Source organism: Tursiops truncatus, chromosome 11 (assembly GCF_011762595.2).
Source record: "Tursiops truncatus isolate mTurTru1 chromosome 11, mTurTru1.mat.Y, whole genome shotgun sequence".
NCBI classification, from domain to species: Eukaryota; Metazoa; Chordata; class Mammalia; order Artiodactyla; family Delphinidae; genus Tursiops; species Tursiops truncatus.
The window spans coordinates 53,080,072-53,097,586 of record NC_047044.1 but is presented as its reverse complement, the minus strand read 5'-3'; the positions used below and the strand labels follow the sequence as shown (position 1 = coordinate 53,097,586).

Below are 17,515 nucleotides of genomic sequence, written 5' to 3'. Positions count from 1 at the left end.
TTTGTTTATAACTCTTTCCTTCTATATAATTTAAGAGACAGTGCATCAAACAATGATGATTAAACTTTTGATAGGCTTATATTGTATAGAGATGTAATTTGCATGATAAATAATAGCACAAAGGAAGAGGAAAGGAAGTGTTTACTGGGGCAAAGTTTTTGTATACTATTGAAATTAATTTGGCATTATACAAACTAGGTTGTTTTAAGTTACGATGCTAATTGTAATCTCCAGGGAAACCACTAAGAAAATAACTTTAAGAATTTAGTAAAGAAACAAGGGAATTAAAATGGTGTACCAGAAATTATTTAAAAGAAGTCAGTAATGGAAGAATAGGGAAACAGAAAAGACATAAGACACACAGAAGACAAATAATAAAGTGGTAAACATAAGTCCTACATTATCAATAGTTACATTAAAGGTATATGGACTAACCATTTCTATCAAAAGGTGGAAACTGCCAGAATGAATTTAAAAATACGATCTAACTATATTCTAAGAGACACCTTAGATTTAGAAATACAAAATGGCTCATAATGAAAGAATGGAAAAAGATATACCAAGCAAAAAATAACCAGTTAAGAGCTAGAGTGGCTATACAAATAACAACCAAAATAGACTTTTTTTTCCTGTACTTAAGGGATCTTGTTTTATTTGATTAGAGAATGTCTTTAAAATCATATGCACTTTGTCAGTGCGTTTCTAGGAATGTCTGGCATGTTTATTGGTCAAATGCCTTGCAGATGGAAATGAAATTTTGTGAGGAATCTTCTGGATCAAATACGGATCTATTTTTACTTTAATAAAACTATTCAAAGCATAAATAAAATAGACTTTAAGATAAAAATTGTTACTGGAGACAAAGAAGGACATTTTATAATGATAAAAGGGTTAATCCATCAGAAAAGGTTAACAAATATAAACATATATGCACCTAACAACAGAGTCCCAAAAGACACAGAGAAAAATATGATGAACTGAAGAGAGAAACAGACAATTCAACAATAATAGTTGGAGACTTTAAATACCTCACTTTCAATGATGGGTAGAACAACTAAACAGAAGATCAACAATGAAATAGAAGACTTCACTGATTGATTAGATCTAATAGACACCTTACAGAACACTCTATCCAACAGCAGAATACATATTCTTCTCATGTTCAAAGGGAACGTTCTCCAGGATAGAGTATATGATAGGCAGTAAAACAGACCTCAATAAATTTAAAAGGACTGAAATCATACAAAGTAGGCTCTCTGATCACAATGGAATGAAATTATTTGCTCATTTATAAAATGTGACAATATTTACGTGAGAAGAAGATAAAAGAACCCAGATCTCAAGTGCCCAGCAAAGGGCCTAATAAATATATAATACATAATAACACATAACAAGACCATATGCATGCATGTTTTTCTTTGCCTCATTGCTGGAGCGGGGTAAATGATGGGTTAACATCCTCCTTGAAAATCAAAAAAAAAAAAAATTTTAACTGCTTTGAGTTGGTGGCAGAATATAACTGATGGTGTCTTAGTACTGAGGAAATAAAGTATCACAACTCTGATGCATCCACCACCATTGTGGCAAAAAGCTGAATATAAGACTATCTTAGCAATAAAAAAAAATGGCAAATTAATAAATTATTTTGTTGGTAACCCAATAAAACAAGGTAAATGATTACTCATCTGTTTTTTCTTAATTAGAGGCCACTAGTGTATACTAATGTATTTGACTTTTTCATCCATTTCACAAGAGAGAAGCAAGATCAGGCCGTATTTTCATGAACTAATACTTCTGATCAAGATATTAAGCTTGACTTTTTACCATTTTAGAACAGATCCTAGCTCCGATACAAAGCAGATTTTAGTGACAGAGTCTAAATGACCCCTGAAGCCTAAATATTTACTGTCTGTCTCTTTATAGAAAAAGTTTGCTGAACCCTAACCAAAGAATTGAATCATTCTTGGGTGGACCTGGTAGATGATATTCCAGGAAAGACACTGAAAAAACATGCATCATCCTTTTATTTCCAAGTTTGCATAACTTTCTCCAACTGTTTTTATCTGTGTGCCCTCAACTCCTCCTCACTTAATGTTTGAAGCAATTCCCAGGTATTTATATATGATGTTGTATATTTGAGTCTGTTTGCATTGTATTTTAAGGCATACAATACTAATAATGATAGCACTTATATTGTTCATAAGTATGAAAACAACCACACTGTTAATTTTCTTTCCAATTCTATTGTGCAATTGGTAGACTTGCCAAATGTCCCCTGACTTAACGTTTAGAGCTTCCAGGAATCAGAAATTTGATTTTTTTTTCACCTAGGACAGGAGAGTAGAAATTTCACAGTTCTCCAGCATGTCCTCCCAACTTTTTTTCTCACTGACCAAACTCAAAAAGGAGGTAATGTCTAACTCAGAACTGCTAAGACTACTATTTTCAGGTTCCGCAGTTCTTTAATCAGAGATGACTGGTTACTAAATACTAGTAGTGCTTAAAGAGTGTGAAATGACTTGTTCTGAGATATTTTGCTGCTGCAACTTCTTTTCTCCTATCCTTATGTCAACAATTTCCCCAAACCCACTCCCACCTCACAACAGTGCCTTCTGAATGGGCTTATCTACTTTTACTTTTCTGTGACTAGATTTGTAAATTAAAATTTAAAAAGAGGGTAAAAGAGAAAGCTCGTATTTGTATGCCCCTTTTAGAAGAGTGTTGTCCTCCAGATCTGCATTCACATTTTCCAAAGGTCTGTCCATGGCCCCCCTGGACCACCAAACTGATCAGACCTGGTTCTTGCAAGGCAGTCAAGGTGCACCCTGCCTCCGTCTCATGCTCAGTCACTATCTGAATCTCTTGAAGGCAGCCTAAGTGGAATCAATAAAGCAAAGGAGGTTAGGTGGCTGGAAAATCTCGTCAAAAGTGAAAGACATGAGGCCAAAAAATGTAGGGAGATGTACTAAGAGAGCAGCAGTCTTTTCGGGGCTCTACTGATAGAAAAAGCAATTAAAAAGGCAGACTAATTGCTACGATATCTAATTCACTCTTTGGCCCATCATTTAATTAAATGAAAAAACTGGGATGGCAACAAGTTTGAAGTATTTTGTAGATGGGGATTTTTAGATGAGGATGAGAATTTTTTTTAATTCTCATACTCACAATTTTAAAATTATGTTTCTACTCAGATATAAGCTAACACTCTCAAGCAACAGTCTTGGGAGCCAAAGAACCACTTGACTCTCCCAACAGTCATAAAGGTACAACATGGGATGGGCTTATCATTATTGAGAGTTTAAAGACCTTTTGTTTCCCCGATCTAGAGCCATAGCCCCAATAGTCATAATTTTCCTGGCTTACTCATGATCATTTTAAAGCTGCACAAAGAAACAAAACACAGGTGTGGAGGAGAACTCTTGCTAAGATACCATCACAGCCACGTTAGAGCCTCTGCATTATTGCTATAAGTTTGTTTCCCCCATTCACTCTACCAGGTTCCAAAAGGAGGATTATTTCCCAAGTTACAAATGTACTTTCTCAATGCCATTTTCTTCTTTTAGTTGATATTTTTAATCACTTTACCCCAAATCCTCCAGAGCCAGGTTGTCTATACTTTGTTTCAGTTATCTACTGCTGTATCATAAACTACCCAAATGTTAGTGGCTTGAAACCAAAACCATTTATTTGCTCATGTTTCTGTGGATCAGGAATTCGGGCAGGGCTCAGTGTGGATGGTTTTCCTCCCTGTCCTGTGATGTCTGTGAACTCAGCTGGAATGGCTTAAACAGCTGAGAAGTGGCTGGGCCTCACTTACGGTATCAGACCTCTAGAGACCTAGGCTTGGAATTCTCAGAGTGTCATTTCTTCATTCTATTAAGCAATGCAAGTCACAGGCCAGACCAATTCAAGGGATGGGGATACAAATACCACCTCTTGATAAGAAAAGGAGCATTTGCAAACCAACACAGAAGGCATAGTTGGCAGCCAGCTTTGGTGACAGTCTACTACAGCTTTCAAGAGGTAATCTGATATGCTAAGCACTACTCGTGAGACAATGCTAGAAGACTCCTCCATCTTCCACAGAGAAAAAAATGTCCCAAACAAATGTATCTAATCCAAAGAGTGACTCGTTTAGTTTTTGCTATTGAGTAGGGAGGAGGAGACACCATAAGCATTAGGGTAAACGTGAAGGTGAAAAGAGCTGGATAGACTTTGCAATGAAATCATTTTTAATATGAGTTTTGTTTTTTTTTTTACCTAGTCTGCTCTTCTGAACTAAGCTTCAGATGAGCTATAGTCTACTTTTTAGCTTTATTTTGTGAATCAATACTTTGATTATTTTTAACATTGTGTCAGTGTTTTCTACATTAACTTGCTGGACTCTAGAAGTAAGCAGAATTAGCATTTTTTGGTGTCTTGTCCCACCTGTAAGGTAACTTTTCTCTATAAGATGGTACATTTTACTAACACTTTGTAATTTTTTAAAATGCTTAAATGACAAAGGGGAGTCTTGAGTCTTACTGTCTTCAGCAAGGATACTGGTCACTAGCCCTCTCACTTAAGAATACCTCTTTGGGGGCTTCCCTGGTGGCGCAGTGGTTGAGAGTCCGCCTGCTAATGCAGGGGACACCAGTTTGAGCCCTGGTCTGGGAGGATCTCACATGCCACGGAGCAACTAAGCCCATGAGCCACAACTACTGAGCTTGCGCATCTGGAGCCTGTGCTCCGCAGCAAGAAAGGCCGTGATAGTGAGGGGCCCGCGCACTGCAATGAAGAGTGGCCCCCACTTGCCACAACTAGAGAAAGCCCTCACGCAGAAATGAAGACCCAACACAGCCAAAAATAAATAAAATAAAAAATAAGAAGACCCCAAGATCACTATATATATATAAAAAAAGAATACCTCTTTGGATAAAAGGGTCAATTCAACAAGAAGATATAACATTTGTAAATATTTATGCACACAACATAGGAGCACCTAAATGTACAAAGCAAATACTAATACCTAATGGGAGAAACAGATAGCAATACAGTAATAGTAGGGGACTTTAATAACCCACATCAATAGAGAGATCACTAAGACAGAAAATCAATAAACATATGCCTTAAATGACACATTAGACAAGATGGACGTAACAGACATATACAAAACATTCCATCCAATAGCAATAGAACATACATATTTTTTCCAAGTGTGCATAGGACATTCTCCAGGATAGACCATGTGTTAAGCCACAAAAAAGCTTAACAAATTTAAGAAGACCGAAATCATATCAGGCATATTTTCTGACCACAGTGCTATGAAAGTAGAAATCAATTACAAGAATAAAATTGGAAAATTCACAAATATGTGGCAATTAAACAAGCTACTGAAAAAAATCAGTGGGTCCATAGAGAAATAAAAAAACCCTTCAGACAAGTGAAAATGGAAGTATAACACATGAAAACCTATGGGATGCAGCAAAAGCAGTTCTCAGAAGGAAGTTCATAGTGATAAATGTATACCTCATGAAACAAGAAAATCTCAAATAATCTAACTTAATACCTCAGGGAATTAGAAAAGAACAAAAAAAGCCCAAAGTTAGTAGAAAGAAGGAAATAACAAAGATCAGAGCAGAAATAAATGAAATAACAGACTAAGAATAGAAATGAAGTAATAGACTAAGAATAGAAAATTTCAATGAAACCAAGAGCTGGTTCTCTGAAAGATAAAATCGACAAACCTTTAGTGAGACTCATCAAAAGAAAAAGAGAGAGGGCTGAAAGAAATTAAAGAGGAGACATTACAATTTGATGCCACAGAAATACAAAGGATCATAAGACTACTATGAACAATGATATGCCAACAAATTGAACAACGTAGAAGAAATGGATACATTCCTAGAAACATACAACCTTCCAAGACTGAATCATGAGGAAATAGGAAGTCTGAACAGACCAATTCCTAGTAAGGAGACTAAATCAGTAAGACCTCCCAAGAAAAACGAAAGTCCAGGATCAGATGGCTTCACTGGTGAATTCTAACCAACTTTCAAAGAAGAATTAATACTAATCCTTCTCAAACTCTTCCCAAAAAAGAGGAGGGAACACTTCCAAACTCATTTTATGAGGCCAGTATTACCCTGATACCAAAACCAGATTAGGACATCACCAGGAAAGAAAATTATAGGCCAATATCCCTGATAAACATAGATGCAGAAATCCTCAACAAATTATTAGTAAACCAAATTCAACCATACATTATTAAAAGGATCATACATCATGATCAGGTGGAATTTATTCCAAGGTTGCAAGGATGGTTCAATATCCACAAAACAGTGTGATACATCACAGTAACAAAATGAAAGATAAAAATTATATGATCATCTCAATAGATGCAGAAAAAGCATTTGACAAAATTCCAACATCCATTTATGATAAAAACCCTCAACAAAGTGGATGCAGAGGGAATTTACCTGAATAGAGACCATATATAACAAGCCTATAACTAACATCATACTCAGTGGTGAAAAGCTGAAAACTTTTCCTCTAAGATTAGGAACAAGATGAGGATGCTCACTCTTACCACTTTTTATTTATTTATTTTATTATTATTATTTTTTTGCGGTATGTGGGCCTCTCACTGCTGTGGTCTCTCCCACTGCGGAGCACAGGCTCTGGATGTGCAGGCTCAGCAGCCATGGCTCACAGGCCCAGCTGCTCCACAGCATGTGGGATCTTCCCGGACTGGGGCACGAACCCATGTCCCCTGCATCGGCAGGCAGACTCTCAACCACTGCGCCACCAGGGAAGCCCATCTTGCCACTTTTATTGAACATAGTGTTGGAAGTCATAACCAGAGAAATTAAGCAAGAGAAAGAAATAAAAGGCATCCAAATTGGAAAGAAAGAAGTAAAACTCTCACTAGTTGCAAATCACATGATAGTATAGGTTAAAAAAAAAAACCCTAAAGACCTTCTACAAAACTGTTAGAACTAATAGATGAATTCAGTAAAGTTGCAAGATACAAAATTAGTACACTGAAATCTGTTCCATTTCTATACACTAATAACAGATTATCAGAAAGAGAAATTAAAGGAACAATCACATTTACAACTGTATCAAAAAGAATAAAATTCCTAGGAATAAATTTAACCAAGCAGGTGAAAGAACTGTACACTGAAAACTATAAGACATTGATGAAAGATACTGAAGACACAAATAAATGGAAAGATATACTGTGCTGATGGACTGGAAGAATTAATATTGTTAAAATGTCCTTACTACCTAAAGCAATCTACAGATTCAATGCAATCCCTATCAAAACTCCAATGGCATTTTCCACAGAAATAGAACAAACAATTCTAAAATTTATATGGAACCACAAAAACCCTGCATAGCCAAAGAAACATTGAGAAAGAAGAAAAAAGCTGTAAACATCATGTTCCCTGATTTCAAACTCTATTACAAAGCTATAGTAATCAAAACAGTATGGTATTGGCATGAAAACAGACACACATATCAGTGGAACAGAATAGAGAGCGCAGAAATAAACTCATGCATATACGGTCAATTAATTTGTAACAGAGGAGCCAAGAATATACATTGGGGAAAGGACACTCTTTTCAATAAATGGTGCATTGAAAACTGGACAGCCACATGCAAAAGAATGAAACTGGATCACTACTTACACCATAAACAATTAAAGACTTGAGCGTAAATACCTGAAACCATAAGGTTCCTAGAAGAAAACGTAGGTGGTAATAAGCTCTTTGACCTTGGTCTTGGCAAACATGTTTTGGATTTGGCACCCAAGGCAAAAATAAACAAGAGGGACTACATCAAACTAAAAAGCTTCTGCACAGCAAAGGAAACCATCAACAAAATGAAAAAGCAACCTACTAAATGGGAGAAAATATTTACAAATCGTAGACATTTATCTGATAAATGGTTAATATCCAAAATATATAAAGAACTCATACAACTCAAGAAAAATCAATTAAAAAATGGGCAGAGGATCTGAATAGACATTTTTTCAACGAAGACATACAGCTGGCCAACAGGTACATGAAAAAAGGCTCAGCATCACTAATCATCAGGGAAATGCCAATCAAAACCATGAGACATCACCTCATACCTCTCAGAAGGGTTATTATCAAAAAGACAAGAAATAATAAGTGTTAGCAGGATGTGGGGGAAAAGGTTGTTGGGAACGTAAACTGGTGCAGCAACTATGGAAAACAGTATGGAGATTCCTCAAAAAATTAAATAGAACTACCATATGATCCCACAATTCCACTTCTGGGTATTTCTCCAAGGAAAATGAAAACACTAATTTAAAAAGTTATATGTACCCTCATGTTCACTGCAGCATTATTTACAATAGCCCAGATATGGAAAACAACCTAAATGTCCCTCAAAGGATGAATGGATAAAGAAACTGTGGTGTGTATGTATTTTTATAGATAGATTGATGATAGGGATAGAGATGGAGCTATAATAGAATATTATTCAGCCATAAAAAAGAATGAAATCTTGCCATTTGTGACAACACGGGTGGACCTTTGGGGCATCATGCCAAGTCATTATGCTACGTCTTATGAAAGACAAATCTTGTATGATCTCACTTACATGTGGAACCTGAATAATTAATTTTTAAAAAACCTAATTCATGGATACAGAGAACAGATTGGTGGTTGCTAGAGGCACAGGGTTGGGGAGTTGGTGAAATGGGTACAGAATTCCAGTTATAAAATCAATCCTGGGGGTGTAATGTACAACAGAGTGACTATACTATAATTGCATAGTATTTGCTAATGACACTGTAGTGCGTACTTGAAAGTTGCTGAGAGAGTAAATCTTAAAAGTTCTGGGCTTCCCCGGTGGCGCAGTGGTTGAGAGTCCGCCTGCCGAGGCAGGGGACACGTGTTCGTGTCCCGGTCCGGGAAGATCCCACATGCCGCGGGGCGGCTGGGCCCACGAGCCATGGCCGCTGAGCCTGCGCGTCCAGACCCTGTGCTCCGCAACGGGAGAGGCCACAACAGTGAGAGGCCCGCGTACCGCAAAAAAAAAAAAAAAAAAAAAAAAAAAGTTCTCATCACAAGGAAAAGAAGTTAGTAATGCGGTATGGTGATGGATGTTCTCTAGACTTAATGTGATGATCGTTTCACAATATGTACACACTGCATCGTTATGCTGTACACCTGAAACTAATATAATGCTGTCAGTTATCCTCAATAAAAAGAAAAGAAAAAGAATTACCTGTTGGGAGTAGTTCTTGGGAGTAATATCCATGGTAGTTCTAAAGGCACTGGTGAAATGTACAGCTCTTACTGCTGATTCCTGTGAAGATTTATAGTGTTGGCATCCATTCCCGTCTGATTTTGAGTCTGTTCACAGTTGATGACTCCCCATGAGGCCATGACCCTCTCAACTCATTCCACTACCTGGTATGAAGAAACTTCTTAGTGAATTAAACGAAATGACACAAAAAGGTTTTGCTAAAGGTGTCCTATATACATATGTATAATATTTTATTTTAAAATGGCATTGAGCATATACATTTCTTTAGCTTTTTCCAGGGAACATTGCACCTAAGTTTCAAAACACACAAAATAGATCCCCTTTACTAAACAGTTTTCATTTTTGGGTTACAAAAGTCAAGGTTTCACAATCACAAAGCATAAAGGTACATGGTTCCGAAACCATTTTCAGGCAGATTCCTCTCATTCACTGTACGTAGGGTATTTTCTTGGAAACCCAGACCATGATACATTGCTTACAAATGATCTCCACTGTGGACCTCCCTGGGTTTCCAAAAGAAACAAAGAAAGTGGAGGCAAAACAGGAGTAATAGAGTAACCTCAGGACACCCCAAACACAAAATACTATGGAAGACTGGAAGAGTGGAGGACACGAGATTCTCCTTCAAGTACATCACAGTAGAAAACAATACATTTAAAGCCTCATTTGGTCACTGTCTACCTGGGTGCTACATAAACAAAACATCTAAGACGCAAAGGCAAAATTAAAGCTATTTACACAAATCATGTGGATTATAAAGAGCAGCACTCCCTGGACTGACACTCAAACCACAAAGAGCCACCACGGTACTTACAGAAGAGGCAGGTGGGGCTGCTCACGTAGTGTCCTTTGAAAAATCCCAGTGTATGCACATAAGTCACATCACCCAACACAGAACCAAAGTACACTTGGGGGGCTTATGGTGCGCAGGCTGTGACATGTCTCTGCAACTGAAAGTCTTCAAAAATCCAAGTTCCTAATGTAAAATTCTGTCCGGTGGCCAGATACTGTTTTAGTATTTTCTTAGATCCGCTACCTTTTAGGGTCAGCCTGGTGGGTTTTTGCATAGATAGTGACTCTCACTGCTTTCTTCATGTGTCCCAATAGCACGAACTTACCAAAAATAGAATCTCATTAAAGTTTAACATGTTCAGTCTGAAAGCAGTGGAGCTGCTGGGCTGCTTAAGGAAAGGTAAGATCCTCAGACTGTGGTGGAGAAAGAAAACCACTGACTACTCGTGGCCTTGTAAATAAAGTTGATTGGCAGATGAGGAAGGAGGTTAGACCAGAGTCGTAAAGATGTGAGAGTTTTTTTTCCAAGTGTTTCCACGCTAGTGCTCTTGGTGAACCGAAAACCCTGCCCGAATGGCCAAGATCTGAGGCCAACTCTGGATACTGGGACTCTCATCCTTGCCCACCAGTATCTACTGACAGCTGTGATTCTTTCCAAGAAGTAAATGAATACTTAGAAGAGCACAAAAAGAATGAGCACAGCTGACCTCATGCAGCCTCATGGAGGTAAATTGCTAGGGATTAAGAAATTAAATACCCCAAATTCCCCCAAACTGTAAACTGTGGAAAATAACAAATTCCCACTTTGGGGGTTCTGTCCTATTAGACAGCTGAGTACTTGGCCTAGCCCGACTTTCACTTCTCTGTTCCCTCTGTAAGAACAGCAGTTAGGCAAGCACAACCACAGGAGAACACACCCTCCAGTTTTCTGGGTCTGGTACTGCTCCGATTTCAGGTTTTGAGAGAACACAGGTTTGCTTGTTGGCCTGACAAAATGCCACAGTGTGGATGGAGTGCAAGTTTGCTCTCTTTAAGGAAAAGAGTGTCACCAAATATTCTGAAGAGCTAGTGCCAGTCCAGCAAAGAGATTTAGAACTGAGAGAGGCTTTCATTTAAGGAAGTGGCCACACCCCTCCCCCCCCAGATAACCGTAAAGACTTGACTAGGAAATCGAAAGCTTTTTATTAAATAAGACTTCCTTTGAGGCTACTGGGGCAAGCAGACTTGACTGTAAGTCAGATACGCAAGATCACAGAACCACGTATAAATATGTTCTGCAGAATTTTGAGTGTGTTGCCTTTTGACCTTTCCAGGAATGCTCCAAGGGGGAAAAATGAGGCTAAAACTGAGTAAGCTCAATTCACAGAGCAATATCGGTGCTGGGCAGACCTGCCGCGGGCATTAACAGATCATTTTTTTTTCCACATTTGATTTATTCATCTCATTTGTGGTTTCCCTCCAATCCCCCAAACTGACAACATGGCTTCAGCTTGCTACTAAGATCCTTCCACCCAAGGGGGCTTATGAGGAGAATTCCTGGACACCTTTCTAACTAAATCCAGTAGGACTAAATACTCAAAACTTTAGGATACATTGAATCAGGGGCTTCCAGAGTTTTTGCTGAGACATGCCTTGGCAGGAAATGAATTGGAGAATTGAGTCCAGGCTGTCATGACATCCCTATGATATGCACATGCAAACTCTGACTCTGGTGTCTTGAGTAAAACCAGAGCAGCTCAAGGTAGGGCCCAGAGAGAAGCCCAGGAAATAAAAGAAGTGAAAGGCAGTGGAAACACGGGGGAGAGGTGACTGCTTGTGAGGACAGCCTCCCAAAGAAGGCAGCTCAGAGCCCTCCACGTACAACTTTCTCATTTCCGAATTCGTACGTGGTTTTGAGAGTCAGAGCAGCAACAGAAAGCGGACCACGCTGTTGTAGGATGCCTGCCTGTTTCCCCAGAGCATCTTGTTCTGCCAGGGCAGCAAATGGTTTACCACAGACTTCTCCCCACAGAGACGCTGGGGGTGGCTAAGATTTCCTGAAGGAGGAGGGAAGCCGTCAGATGACGATGACTCCCGACAAGGGACCAGTGAGTCCAGTTCTTCCCAAACAACATTTTGGCAAACACTCGGTGGGTGAATTCCCGCCATACTTCACCTGCCAGACCAGCGGTTGTCTCCACACTGTGGGATGAATACATTCCGAAGCAGGAAGGCTCCAGGACATTCCTAAGAAAATAGCTACATTCCAAGAATGTAAGCGCAGGCGACCCACTACCCAGAGGAAAGGTTCCTGTCCTCCCCTCTGCGGAAGGGACTGAACAAACAGGAGAAGTGGAACTGGCTCTCCAGCCTTCTGGGGGGAATCACACCAATGACCTCTGTCTTTAATGGGTGGGAAGCACGTCTTATTACAAAAAGTAGTCAAGATGGTGACGCTACCACAGGAGGTCTGCAGGGAGAAGACTCGGTGATTGGACACTGCTCTATAAGGTCCCCCATGCCCAGAAGCGGTCTGCCTAAAAGTGATTTCTAAAAATCTATTTTGCGAGTCCTCCCGGCCGAGATGCACCAGGGAGGTCTGATACGCTGGCTGCCGCTGCTCTTGTGAGGAACACCCAGAGGTGGAGTGACAGTGGGAACAGGGGTCTCGGTACCTGGGGGGCTGGGAGATGATTCCGTGGAGAAGGAACAGAGGGTCCAGCCTGAGAATGACCAGTCAGCCTGATTCAAATTCACTTCTATCAAACGGCCACTCCGAGCGGGCCTTGCCCAGATATGATGGGGAGGCAGAGACAGCGCTTGACAGAACTCTGCTCCTTAACATGTTATTTGGAGGGGGCTTGGGGACGGTCCTGGTCCACGGAACCTGGATCCAGATGGAGGAGTGGTCCTCAGATGGGGTGTGGTGAACTGACTGATACAAGGAATCTCTTAACCTGCTCGCTTCAACCCTGCTTTGTGTCTGTCCCTATGGTACAGCGGGTGGGGGAGGGCCAACCGTTCCAGAAACGAAATCCAGACTCTCCCAGAGAGACCTCACCCACACCAGGGGGGCCCTTGAAGATGACAGAGGAACTGTGGGTCCAGAGAAACACCCATATTTCCACAAAAACACACTGATTTGGTGAGAAAATGCAACTCAGGGAAAAACCGTTACATAACAAAGACTGAACTCCATTAGCCAGGGCACCGCTCCAGATGGCGGCCTGGGTGGTGTGGGCCACGGGATATGGGGACAGTCTGGGCTGGACTTGGACACACAGATTCCTCGACAGGGGCCTGGAAAGTCCCAGACCTGTTCTATGGAAGGAAAACAATTAAGATTCAAGGAATGTCAAAAAAGAAAAAAAAATTCCCTGCCACACCCCACCGGCACCAAAAAACAGTAAAGAGAGAGAGAGAGAGACACACACACACACACACACACACACACACACACACACACACACACAAAAAAACAGTAAAGAGAGAGACACACACACACACACACACACACACACACACACACACACACACACACACACACACACACACACACACACACACACACACACACACACACACACACACACACACACACACACACACACACACACACACACACACACACACACACACACACACACACACAGTGTTCCCTGAAATAAATCTCAGGCTTACTAGAAGATGGGCGATTACATCTTCTGAGGCATGATCCCCAACTCTCCAATGCAGCACTTTTAACCCGTAGGGAAGTTGGCAGCTTGGCAGGCTGAAGAGTCTTCTGCCAGTGACACCCGCAAAGGGCTGCCCCAGCTACTGTGGATAAAATAAATATGATGGATGTGCTCCCAAATGGGCAGTGGCCACCTAGGAGGCCTATGAAAGGAACCGACAGAAGCACAACACTCAGTCGCAGCCTTTATGTTTTGCTCTTGTTGAGTATCCAGACCTGTTACTAAAGAGGAAACTGAAACCCGAGGGTCCTCTTGGAGCTCAGCCAGAGGCCTTTTGGCAGCAAGCTTCCCACCTGGGCAGGGAGGAGGGGCATCGTCTGGAACTCTGCTGGGGCACTTCCCAGCCCCGCCCCGCCCAGAGGCATCCCAGCTTTCTTCCCTTCTGTCCTTCTAAAACCCTGGGCTGTTTTCATGACAGTTTGTTTCCATGTATTAAAGGAATGACATATACAGAGATGTCATCTCCTGAGCCCAGTCGGTCATTGGATATCCGCCATCCTCTGTCCTTCAGGACGCCACGGGCACGCATCACCAGGTCCTGAGCCGCCAGTGTGTACCTGTACAGGGAGAGGCAGGAATGGGACTGTCAGTGTGGCATCAGGCAGAATCGGGGGTCAGGCGAGGCTGAGAAGGAGGCATCACTACAGCTGTATGAACTGTTTTCAAACACCCTTCAAGTCACAAAAACCTAGGCCATCTTTTTCCCAAATGTGTGATGCCTAATGTGAGACTGCTAGTTAGGTGGTAGATGGACAAGATTCTACATACAATAAATAACCTCCTAAATTGTTCTGCTTTTCAGTCCTCTTTTGAGAATTCTGATGTCAACAAAAGAGTCCCAGTTTCGTGCTGGTGTATCTTTAACACATACCTGCTCAGGCTCAGAGCTTTCTACAGCAAACAGTGTGTAGCTAAAAAAGTATATGGGAAAAATAAGAACTTTTGTTTCCAATGTTTATTTTTAGAGCCACACTGCTTTTAGGACAAAGGATCGTCATTTTCCACTTATGGTAGGGGTAAATCTCCTTTTTAAATAAATTGTTTTTAAAAAGTGAGCTGATTTAAAGAAAAATGTTAATGATAGCGCAGGTAGCAAAGGAGCATAGTAAAAATGCAAAGGTTTTATTGGTACATGACTGGGAAACCTCGGTGTGGGCAAGCTGCACCGTCATCAATGCCACACTCTTCTCTTCACCACTGTAAGTACAGTGAGGGATCCCCAAGAATTTGAAAATAAGATTGCTCCCTGAGACTCAGAGCATAAACTCAAAGAAGAATTAATGACTATGCCATAAATGGATGGAAAGCATTAACATCTAGAAAAAGACTAATGTGGGAGGTGATTTGGGTGTATGTAGCCTAGGTTAGCCTGGAGGCCTAAAACAAGGAGACAAAAACATTGGCAGGTGTCTGTCCAAATACAGATTGAGGCAGAGGGAGTCTTATCCCACAGATTTCAAAGAAATGCAGTTCCACTGGTAGGACCATATTTAGTGAGGATGGATGACTCTTAGCTTCTGCCATAGAATATACAGTTTCCCTTGATTTTGATTTCATGTTCACCATATAACCTTCTAATTATGACCTGCCTCCCTGTGTGGCCTGCCGACAGAGAAAGAGTGAGCTAGTCATTTGTACTTTAAGAACGTCAGTCCTGTTTCTCCATATAAACGTCAACTGGCATTTCTTCAGTTTGCAGATCAATCATGAAAGCTTGGTTAAGGTGAGCCCAGCTCTGATAATGAATCTGTTCTTTGTGTGTTGATTAAACCAGTTTCTGAACCTGAGAAGCTAAAAGCCAGCCTCTGGTAAATCACCAAGATAATAAATGTCACCCTGTAAGGAAGGCCTCTTGGAAGCCAGCCTGTGGCCCTTAAACAACAGACCACCCTGATGTTACTGTGGCCTTTCCCTGCTTGGAATGTCACTCGGCCTTGCCTTCAGAACTGTGAGTTGTGGAATTCAGAACACCAGAAGCCTCTTGCATTTCTTCTGTCAAAACCCCTTACGGAATAAGCGACTCTCATGTTAAAAGAGACCTGCATCTAGCCCCATTGTTACATTACTTAAGAACAAGGTCTGTAGCAAATAACCTCAGGATTGTTCAGATTCCAGGCTGTGGAGTCTCTGAGACTCAAGTCTACTCAGACAGCCCAGGCAGAGAGAGGTGTAGCACACATTAAAGGTGGCAGAGAGAGGCTATTTTAGTTAATACAAAATAAGTGACTTTCCTCCTAGAGGATGGGTGGTAGGTGAGTAGGAGAGACACCTTCTTTTTCTATCCTTATTGAGAGAATTATCAGTTTTGAGGCAGAAGTATCTCCAGTTACACTTGAGGGAAGGGGCCACCAGTTAGCCTCCTGGGGATTCTCTTCCTACTGGGATCACGAAATAAACAGAAAGGACTCCAAAGAGGCCTTTGGCTAAAGGGGCAAATACATGCCCCTTATCCACATGCTGCCACTCATATACTACATTCAGAAGAGCTCTCAGATGCTCACCCCAGGTTACTCTTGGGTTTATACTGAATTGCATGTCTGAGATAAAACCTCACAGGGAAAGGCTACCATCAATATCAGTTGATGTTTTTTACCCTAGTGATTGACCAGGGTCTAGCCCTTAGCCTTTCAAGTTCAGAAAGCTGGCTGAGGCAATATACTAGTTCGTAGATTCATCTGTCAGGGCTGAACACACCTTAACTCAGCTCATGAGCAAACTAGACACAGAAGATTATGGCAAGTAATGAGAAAAGATGGCTGGCAGCGAAAGGAAGTTACTTAAAAATGTTAAAAAAAACAGATGAAGGAAGTCAGGACCGGTATCTGTGGTAAATCACAGGTCCCGCAGTCATGGGGCAACGGCTGAGATCAGAACAAGGTTAAATGAAAGGTTAAATGAACAGGATTTCACTGGTGGTGCAGTGGTTAAGAATCTGCCTGCCAATGCAGGGGACATGGGTCCAATCCCTGGTCCAGGAAGATCCCACATGCCACGGAGCAACGAAGCCCATGCACCACAACTACCGAGCCTGTGCTCTAGAGCCCGCGAGCCACAACTACTGAGCCTGCACTCTAAAGCCCGTGAACCACAACTACTGAAGCCAGTGCATCTAGAGCCCGTGCTCCGCAACGAGAGAAACATGCGCACCACGACGAAGAGTAGCCCCCGCTCACTGCAACTAGAGAAAGCCTGCACACAGCAGCGAAGATCCAACGCTGCCAAAAATAAGTTAATTAAATAAATTCATTTTTTTAAAAAGTCTACAAACAATAAATGATGAAGAGTGTGTGGAGAAAGGGAACCCTCCTACACTGTTGGGAATGCAAATTGGTATAGCCACTATGGAGAACAGGATGGAGGTTCCTTAAAAAAACTGAAAATAGAGCTACCACATGATCCGGCAATCCCACTCCTGGGCATATGTCCAGAAAAGATGAAAACTCTAGTTTGAAAAGATACATGCATCCCAGTGTTCACAGCAGCACTATTTACAATAGCCAAGACATGGAAACAACCCAAGTGCCCATTAACAGATGAATGGATAAAAAAGACGTGGGGTGTGTGTGTGTTTCTGTGTGTGTATACACACACACAATAGACCATTACTCAGCCATAAAAAAGAATGAAATATTGCCATTTGCAGCAACATGGATGAACCTAGGGAATATCATACTAAATAAAGTCAGACAGAGAAAGAAAAATATCACTTATATGTGGAATCT

The 17,515-nt window shown here is 41.0% G+C and overlaps 1 protein-coding gene and 2 long non-coding RNA genes across 5 annotated transcripts in view; 2 read left to right on the top strand and 1 right to left on the bottom strand.

Annotated features, from left to right (window-relative positions):
• The window catches only part of LOC141275852 (uncharacterized), a 33,034-nt gene extending 23,959 nt beyond the window's left edge, over window positions 1-9,075 (top strand). The window contains exon 2 of the long non-coding RNA XR_012324309.1: window positions 1,924-9,075. This is a non-coding gene — a long non-coding RNA (uncharacterized lncRNA). The remainder of the gene's footprint in view (window positions 1-1,923) is intronic.
• The window catches only part of LOC109547149 (uncharacterized), a 69,914-nt gene that overhangs the window by 24,814 nt on the left and 27,585 nt on the right, over window positions 1-17,515 (top strand). The gene's annotated exons all lie outside the window — the stretch shown is intronic.
• The window catches only part of PPM1H (protein phosphatase, Mg2+/Mn2+ dependent 1H), a 258,738-nt gene continuing 255,187 nt past the window's right edge, over window positions 13,965-17,515 (bottom strand). For 2 of the 3 annotated variants that reach the window (XM_073788426.1, XM_033866350.2), the window contains one exon: window positions 13,965-14,350. In XM_073788426.1, the coding sequence (XP_073644527.1) occupies window positions 14,203-14,350 (148 nt within the window). In that variant the 3' untranslated portion in view covers window positions 13,965-14,202. The remainder of the gene's footprint in view (window positions 14,351-17,515) is intronic. The other variant, XM_073788425.1, reaches the window with a different exon arrangement.